The 9501-nt window shown below is 55.8% G+C and overlaps 1 protein-coding gene across 2 annotated transcripts in view; it reads left to right on the forward strand.

The window, feature by feature from the left end:
* The first annotated feature begins 7395 nt into the window (after positions 1–7395).
* Positions 7396–9501, forward strand: part of CSF2RA (colony stimulating factor 2 receptor subunit alpha) — a 14529-nt gene continuing 12423 nt past the window's right edge. Inside the window, exons 1-2 of one of the 2 annotated variants that reach the window (XM_070603575.1) lie at positions 7396–7627; positions 8275–8750. In XM_070603575.1, coding sequence (XP_070459676.1) covers positions 8318–8750 — 433 coding nt within the window. In that variant the 5' untranslated portion in view covers positions 7396–7627; positions 8275–8317. Of the gene's footprint in view, positions 7628–8274; positions 8751–9501 lie in introns of those variants that run through there. The other variant, XM_070603574.1, reaches the window with a different exon arrangement.

Below are 9501 nucleotides of genomic sequence, written 5' to 3' on the forward strand. Positions count from 1 at the left end.
CCCCCCATCCCCCGGGAAGCAGAGTTTGCGCTCCCGGGGGCAGCCCGTGCGCCCTCAGAAGCTCGGGGTCCAGCGTGACCTCGGTGCTCCTGCCGCCAGGAGACGGCGTGCAGACCCCACGCGGCGTCCACGGCTCGTGGCAGCCCCGAGGGGAAAGCGGGTCAGCCCGGGTTTGAGTGACAGGCGGGGGCGAGGCCTCCTGGGCCCTGAACGGGTTCCCGGGTCCTGGGGCGACGTTGCTGCTGTTTCAAAGCCTCACAAGCCCTCGGGGCCCGCCGGGCCTGGCCCCCAGGTTTGCAGAGTTCGCTACTGACCCCTAGTGACCGAAAGTTCGAATCCAGGCGGGACCCCGAGGCCCGGATGCAGCTCCCGGGGCCTGCAGGTCAGCCAGCTTCCTGCACAGAGAGACCCCCTCCCTCCTCGATCCTGCTCAGCAGCACCTGATGCCAAACGGCCCTCGTGCCACCGAGTCAGACGGAGAGGTCTTGTGTGGAAGCAGGGTCTTTGCAGGCGTGACGAAGGGAAGCATGGAGAGGAGGGCTTCCTGGAGGAGGCGGCCCTGAATCAAGGATGGAGAGGAGGGCTTCCTGGAGGAGGCGGCCCTGAATCAAGGATGGAGAGGAGGGCTTCCTGGAGGAGGCGGCCCTGAATCAAGGATGGAGAGGAGGGCTTCCTGGAGGAGGCGGCCCTGAATCAAGGATGGAGAGGAGGGCTTCCTGGAGGAGGCGGCCCTGAATCAAGGATGGAGAGGAGGGCTTCCTGGAGGAGGCGGCCCTGAATCAAGGATGGAGAGGAGGGCTTCCTGGAGGAGGCGGCCCTGAATCCAGGATGGAGAGGAGGGCTTCCTGGAGGAGGCGGCCCTGAATCAAGGATGGAGAGGAGGGCTTCCTGGAGGAGGCGGCCCTGAATCCAAGGATGGAGAGGAGGGCTTCCTGGAGGACGCGGCCCTGAATGCAGGGACAGCGTCCTCCTCAGAGACAGAAGAGGAGACGCAGACGCAGAGGAGCAGCCCCGTGAGGACAGAGGCAGAGACGGGAGGGAGGCGGCCACCAGCCCAGGGACCCTGGAGCCCCAGACTCCTGCGACCCTTGACCCCAGACTCCTGGGCCCCAGGACTGGAGAGGGTGGACCCCTGGGGTTTTTAAGCGATCGGGGTTTGCGGTCATTTGTCTTCAAAGTGGCCGGAAGCTACTAAAACCCCCAAACTGAAACCGAGTTCCCTTCGGGAAGCCGCCCTCCCCCAAACTCAGGCCGGCAGGTGGCGGTCGAGGCCGCAGGAAGAGCCCGAGTTTTGAGTCGAAATCCAACTGTTTCGGTAAACCAGAAAAGGGGCAAAGGCCGGCTCACGTGGCGCCCATGGGCTCTTCCACCCAAGACGCTCCCACTAAAGGGAACGACCCCGGGGAGGCCTCGCATCCCCCACAACCTGAACCCCAAAACGTTTTGGGGAGAACTGGGGGAGGCTCCAATTTCTCCCCGTAAACTTAGGGATGTGGCTTTCGCCGGGTCTGGACCGTCTTGAATTTTTTTTTTTTTTATGTCCATCGTTTCCTGCTTCCCGGGGTCGCAGGTCACCCTCAAGGTGGAAGGTGAGGGTCTCAACCGAGAGAGCCGGGGACCCTCGCCTGGAAGGCCCTGGGATCCAGTGGGCGATGTCCCTCCAGCGTGGACACACGGGGCCGGGTGGTGTAGACCTGCCCCCAAATTGACCCTTCACCCATCACCCCTTTGATGGATAAATGACGAGCCATAGGATATATTGGGGTGCACGAGGAAGCCATTGGGGTGAAAACTAATTGGGCCTGACCCCGTTTTTCCCAAAAGGGTTGAGCGTGTGTGTGCATCTGCTTTCAACATTTACTCCAAAAAATGACGCCATTAAAGATAAGGATGCAGCTCCCGCCACTTCAGGATTTCCTGAAACGTGAGCATCTCTCAGCCAACAAAATCCCAAAGGTCAACGTGACCCCAGGAAGAGCCCAGGGGTGAGATGGAGATATTTCAAGAGACGTGAACCCGCAAAGCCCGGTTTTCACGGCGCCCCAGACTAGGGGACCCATCTCAACTTTAGGGCTCAGCACGAAGGAGGCTGGGAGACAAGCAGTGGGGTCACCATGGGGTCAGAGGGGTGAGGGGTGCAGAGGGGACCCCGAGGGTCCTCAGGGGTCAGGAGATGAAGGATGTAGGGGCAGACACGACCTCTGAGTGAATTGCATCAAACGGGAGGAAGGGGCCTCCGTGATGAGCTCCCCGTCCCTAATGACATCTACAGAGACCCTATTTCCGTGACGCCCCAATCCCAGGCGCCAGGAGGGGGGATTTTCAGGTCCAGGACTGTCCTTCCTGGAGGAGGTGTGGAGGTCCAGGCCTGATAGATTATGTTTATACACTCCACGTCAGTGGCCCAGGGTTCCCAGTTCTGATCCTGGGCACGGAGCTACACTCCACTCAGCGAGCCATGCTGTGGTGGTGTCCCACATAGAAGAACTAGAATGACCTACAACTAGGATATACAACTATGTACTAGGGCTTTGGGGAGAAAAAAAAAAAAACCAGGAAGATTGGCCACAGATGTTAGCTCAGGGCCAATCTTCCTCACCAAAAAAAAAAACAAAAAAAATTTTTTTGATTAAAGAAAAAGAGGAAACAGGAAGCTGCATCCTGGTGTCTCTGCTGTTAGGACCAGGATCTCCAGCTCCGCGTGAAATGGGGTGGGCTTTCGACCCAGGGAAGGGGTCGTTATTGGCTGTGTCCCCCCAAGGCTTAGGCCGTGCACGTAATGGAAGGGACGGTGTGCACGCTGGTTGAGAAAGAACCACACATGACACGTGTGCAGAGACTTTCCGTGTCAGCTGGGTTCCGGGCAGGGACAAGGTGAGCTGGGACGGAGGGCGTCCTCACCCGGCACCCACCTCCGCTGCCCCATAAATCGTCGGTGTCCCGGGAACCGCTGTTCCGCGTTATTTCCGTAAATACCGTCACGACACGGACATCACACCCTTTCATATTTTTGTGAATATTACTTTTGAGGTTTCGACACCAAACCTGCATCAAAAGAAGCCGCTTTTTGAAAAGAATTCCGAGCCCGCCGAGGCGCACCCTCATTGCTCCAGCCTTCGGGTGATTGACACCTTGTAAACTTTCCCATTGGTCCCGCCTTCAGGTGATTGACACCTTGTCAACGTTCCCATTGGTCCGGCCTTCAGGTGATTGACACCTTGTAAACGATCCCATTGGTCCCGCCTTCAGGTGATTTTCACCTTGTCAACGTTCCCATTGGTCCCGCCTTCAGGTGATTGACACCTTGTAAACGTTCCCATTGGTCCCGCCTTCAGGTGATTGACACTTTGTAAACGTTCCCATTGGTCCCGCCTTCGGATGATGGACACTTTGTAAACCTTCCCATTAGTCCCGCCTTCTGGTGATTGACACTTTGTAAACCTTCCCATTGGTCCCGCCTTCAGATGATGGACACTTTGTAAACCTTCCCATTGGTCCCGCCTTCGGTTGATTGACACTTTGTAAACCTTCCCATTGGTCCCGCCTTCAGATGATGGACAGTTTGTAAACCTTCCCATTGGTCCCGCCTTCAGATGATGGACACTTTGTAAACCTTCCCATTGGTCCTGCCCTCGGGTGATTGACACTTTGTCAACCTTCCCTTGGTCCCGCCTTCAGGTGATTGACACTTTGTAAACCTTCCCATTGGTCCCGCCTTCAGATGATGGACACTTTGTAAACCTTCCCATTGGTCCCGCCCTCGGGTGATTGACACTTTGTAAACCTTCCCATTGGTCCCTCCTTCGGGTGATGGACACTTTGTAAACGCTCCCCTTGGTCCTGCCTTAGGGTGATTGACACTTTGTAAACCTTCCCATTGGTCCCGCCTTCGGGTGATTGACACTTTGTAAACCTTCCCATTGGTCCCTCCTTCGGGTGATGGACACTTTGTAAACGCTCCCCTTGGTCCTGCCTTAGGGTGATTGACACTTTGTCAAGCTTCCCTTGGTCCCGCCTTCGGGTGATTGACACTTTGTAAACCTTCCCGTTGGTCCCGCCTTCGGATGATGGACACATTGTCATCGCTCCTGCTGACTCTCTTGAATATCCTCGTATTTTGTTTGTGGCTGGACCACCCCTCGCCCCAGTCAGGACGTCCTTGAAAGGGAGGGAGCGTCCTGTCTTCCTTTCATCGTGACACGCCCAGAAAGACAGAGATTTTTTTCTAGGCTGGATAAAAAAAAAAAAAATAGGAAGTTCACAGTTCATTCTTTTGCATCTGCGTTTAGAGTGTTTCGGAGGCAACAGTCGTGCAGGAAACCCTGCTGGCGTTTCGCAACAGTGACTCAGTTCCAGGACTCCATGCGTTCATGCTACGTTTTTTATTATTCATTCAGCAAAGAGGTGCATAGAGTCATGGGCCACCCACACATTCTGGCTGTTGTGGCTACAACCGAAATTTCCCACCGTGGTGTGGGCGACCAGTCAGGCGTGAAACAAAGTTTTTAAAAGCACATGATTTAGCAGATAAAGGTTTTCGGAGCCTTGGGGCGAGGTGCAGGGCCTCCACACAGGGGTCAGGGTGTCAATCAACCAGGGTCGTGAATGGTGGTCTCCTGCAAAAGATAGAAAGGCTGGGGCCAGCTGGGTGGCGGAGCAGTTGAGTGCACACGTTCTGCTTCGGGGGCCTGGGGTTTGCGTGTTCGGATCCCGGGCGTAGACATGGCACCGCTCAGCAAGCCATGCTGTGGTGGTGTCCCACATATAAAGTAGAGGAAGATGGGCACAGATGTGAGCTCAGGGCCAGTCTTCCTCAGCAAAAAAAAAAAAAAAAAAAAGGAGGATTGGCAGCAGATGTGAGCTCAGGGCTAATCTTCCTCCAAAAAAAAAAAGAAAAGAAAGGAAAGATTGTGGACCTGCAAACACGCGCACGGGTCTATTATTTCTTTGTATGCACATGGTGGGGGGGGCGGTTTGCACACTTCATTCTGCCCTATTCCTGGCTTCCTCGTTTCCCCCTTCAAAATATGCTGTAGAGACGTCTGTGCTGCTCCTATAGACATAACCCGTTCTTTGCCACAGTTGCCTTGCGTGCGTTGAGCGGATACAATAAAACTGTTACCCCTCCCTTGACTAGTGGACTTTTAAACTGTTGCCGGTGCTGTCACTGTGACGAGCAAAGTAGCAGAGAGCGACTCGGAAAGCGCAACCTTGTGGACACACACGCAGGTGCATCTCGGGATTCATTTAAATTGTGAGGGTTTTTTTTTTTCCCAAATTCGGCCGTGGGAAGTTTGGGCCCATTTGCAGTGTATCTGACGATGCAGCGATAGCTTCTCCACGGGATCGCTGTCTTAGTTTCATCGAACTTTGCAGCAATTTTTGTTCATTCTAAAAAATAGACATTTTAGAGTGTGTATATAAGGGTATGCATATATATGTGTGTAAACATATATCAAATATGGATAATATCTGTGCCTCAAGAGTGGCTGGAAACCACCTCACTGCCCCAAAAGGCAGCCTGGGGGAGCCCAGAGAATGGAGGGGCCGGGTAATCCCAGAGCAATGAGGATGCAACACCTTGATCAAGCCACGCCTGCAATCCGCCCACCTTGGGTGTCACATTGTTCAATGATGTTTGAGCCTCCCTAATCTATGACGGCACGCTAACGCCTCCATGAGTCCACCCCTGTTCTGTTCCTCAGTTTCCATTTGACCCCTCAGTCGCACACTTAGGCCTAGGCCCAACAGAAATGAAAACACATTTTCACGCAAAATTTGTACACGCATTTTCACCTCAGAATTATTCACAAATAACCAAAAGGTGCAAACAACCCAAATACCCAACAACAGACAAATGGATAAACAGAATGGGGTCCATCCGCACAGCGGCAGTAGAGACACGCAAGAAATCGCCGTCGTATGCTCCTGATGAAATAGTCTGAGAACGGTGCCTCCAGATGGCCTTCTTTCTCGACTTCCCACATCACCTCTTCCCCGGGTCTCCAGCCCGCTGGTCTACCCCGCAAAATCTGGACTTTCCAGTCTCCACGATCGCGTGAACCAATTCCTCGAAATAAATTCTCTCTCCACACACACGCACCTCCTGTTGGTTCTGTTTCTCTGGAGAACCCTGACACAGAGAGTGTGGACCAATCTTGGGGTCTTAGAGTTTGGCCCAGAGTGTGGGAGATGGGGGTCACCCAGTAGGAGCTTTGTTTGTTTAGAATGATGCTGGATTGTCACCTTCATCATCACCACCATCACCATCACCACCATCATCACCACTATCACCATCATCACCATCACCACCACCATCATCACCATCACCACTATTATCATCATCATCATCATCATCACCACCATCAGCACCATCACCACCATCATCGTCACCATCATCACCATCGTCACCATCGCCATCATCATCATCACCACCATCACCACCATCATCGTCACCATCATCATCATCATCATCATCACCATCGTCACCACCACCATCATCACCACCATCATCGTCACCATCGTCACCATCGCCATCATCATCATCAACATCACCACCATAACCACCATCATCGTCACCAACATCATCATCATCTTCACCACCATCACCATCATCATTATCGTCATCACCATCACCACCATCACCATCATCATCATCACCACCATCATCATCATCACCATCAGCACCATCATCGTCACCATCATAATCATCATCATCATCACCACCACCATCATCACCATCATCACCATTGTCACCATCACCATCATCATCACTGTCACCACCTCCATCATCACCATCATCATCTTCACCACCAACATCATCATCTTCACCACCACCATCATCATCACCACCAGCATCGCCATCATCATCATCACCATCACCACTGCAAGGTGGATGGCTTGTTTATCAAGTCAGCCGGGAGACTGTATCCTTCACGGGCAGCAGAGCGTTAGGGAGGTGTGGGCCTTCCTCCCGAGCGTCTCCCCGACGCCCTGGCCCCCACAGGCCGGAGAGGAGGCCGTGAAGTGGAGCTGATGGTCTGGGAAGGAGGCTGCGGCGGGCCCCTGAGCCTCCGCTCGTGTGTTCAGCCACGTGAGCTCCTGAGAGCGAGCGGCGGGTGCTGACGCCCCTCTGGTCGCACAACGCCGGCCCTGCTGACGTGCCACCGGGCCCCGAGGGACATTCCAGCCCCGTCCCTTCCACGCGGCTGGAGCGAGCGCGGGGGGAGGGGAGTCAGAGCTGCAGGGCTTGATCGAACCTTTCCTGTGCTGCAATTTCCTGGAAGACCGCGGTGTGGCCGTCCACTTCTGCATGACCTTCTCAGAACGGCCCCGACGCGGAAAGTTGAACTTGACCTTTAACAAAGGTTCGAGCTCGTGGCCAAAAAATTCCGCGCCCCACAGAGAGAGGGTAGAAGAGGCAAGACGTGGGGCGTTGGGTTCAAGGCACAGACGGTCCCATCGCCAGCAGCCGAGTGGTCGAGCCTGGACCCCCATTCCCCCCGCCCAACCCTCCGTGGTCGCCCCACGCAGGCCCAGCAGGACCCTGGCCAGACACCCAAGGCCAGAGTGGGTCTCCCTTACTCTCCTTGGCGGTGGCCACGCCTTGTCTACACTGACGCTGAAGGTGAGCAGAGACAGTGAGACCCACCTGGGGCCCATTCTGAGCCGACGTGGGGTGTCTGGTTGAGTCTTAGAGAAGACGGCCTCGTCTACACTGATGCTGAAGGTGACCAGCTCCTTCAGGATCAGAGAACCACAGAACTGTGTTGGGTGCACCCACCTTCCACGTTTGCTGTGATCGCACTTCCAACACGGATCTCCATTTCATGGACTCCTCGCCCTGTGGTTTGCAGGGTGCCCGGTGCCTTGTGTCTCGATCCATCTCCCCTGCGCTTGGCTTTTCCCCGTGTTTTCTAGAAGGCACCCACAGCTGTGTGTGTCCATGTCTACAGGGGTGCGTGTGTTTCACACTCAAGCTATCCAACGGGACTCTTTTTTTTTTTTTTTTTGGTGAGCAAGATTGGCCCTGAGCTAACAACTGTTGCCAATCTTCCTGAGTTTTTTTTGCTGAGGAAGATTGACCCTGAGCTAACAACTGTTGCCAATCTTCCTGAGTTTTTTTTGCTGAGGAAGATTGACCCTGAGCTAACAACTGTTGCCAATCTTCCTCTTTTTTTTTTTTTCTTTTTTGCTGAGGAAGATTGACCCCGAGCTAACAACTGTTGCCAATCTTCCTGTTTTTTTTTTTTTTTTCTCTCCCTAACGCCGCAGGACGTGGTTGTATATCCTACTTGGAGGTCCTACTGGGTGTTTTATGTGGGACGCCGCCTCAGCGTGGCCTCAAGAGCAGTGCCAGGTCCGCGCCCAGGATCCGAACCGGCCAGCCCCGGGGCCACCTAAGCAGAGTGCACGACCTGCAGCGCTCAGCCGCGGGGCCGGCCCCGCCATGGGGCTCTTCTGGGACGTGAGTCTGGAAGGCCAGGAGCTCGCTGACTGCAGACGGGTTTCCCAATTCTCCGCGATGAGCACACCCCACAGGAAGGGGGAGGGAATTAAGGAGAAAAAGGAAGGTTCCGGGTCGTCGAGATGTCTGTGCCGTGCAATCCTCGCGCTCACTCTGACGACGGGGGGCGGGGGGCGGGCGGGGGACAGACGGGCCCAGAGACACCGGCCAGATGTCGGCGCGTCAGGAAACACAGCCCAGGAGAGCCGGCTGACGGACGCGGGCCCGGTGCTGCGCGCTCGGGGTAAGCCGATCCCCTTCCCTTCCTTCCGTGGTCTTCCCCGCGGTCCGTGCTGCTGGGGCTGGAGGCGAGGCCTCCGGGCGGGTGAGGACCCGAGGGTGGGCCATGCGAGCGACCGGAGGAAGGATGCTCCGTGCAAGACGGTCACTGGGGGCTGCCCTGAATCCAGCTCCGAATTCGCCCCGGGAATTACCCAGCATGCATCTGCAGCCGGCGGAGCTCCCCCCCCCCCCACCCCGGGGTGCCCGTGCATGTCGGAAACGGCAGCCAGCTTGCACCCCCGTCCCCAGGCGTGTGCACGTGGTCCCCCCCAAACCCCGGAGGGAGGAGACGGGGGTCCCCGCCTCCTGGGGGCTCGTCCTGCCATCCGTCGATCCATCTGAAAGTCGCTTGCAAACAAGTGTGGCCGGCCTGGCTGGGAGGTGTGTCATTGGGGCCTGCCGGTGGTGTTCCATGCCCCACCCCACCCCCCCCCACCCAGCATGGGGATTTGAACCAGCAGCTGGGTGTCAGATGCCACCCAGACCCGCAGAGTCTGAGTCTGCGTGTCCGGGCGGCCACCCCAGGTGTTTGTTGAGCGCTTTCAGATGGGGCATCGAGGCCCAGCTGGCGGGAGCCGAGCGTTTTCATGCCAGCCCTGTGCCTCTAGGAAGCTCACAGCTAGAAAAGCAGAAGGAAAACCTGGCGAGGGGTGAGCACAGAAAGAAGAAGAGAAAGCGGGAGGCCCTGGGTCCCGGAGGCCACAATGTAGGTT

Source organism: Equus przewalskii, chromosome X (genome assembly GCF_037783145.1).
Source record: "Equus przewalskii isolate Varuska chromosome X, EquPr2, whole genome shotgun sequence".
NCBI lineage: Eukaryota > Metazoa > Chordata > Mammalia > Perissodactyla > Equidae > Equus > Equus przewalskii.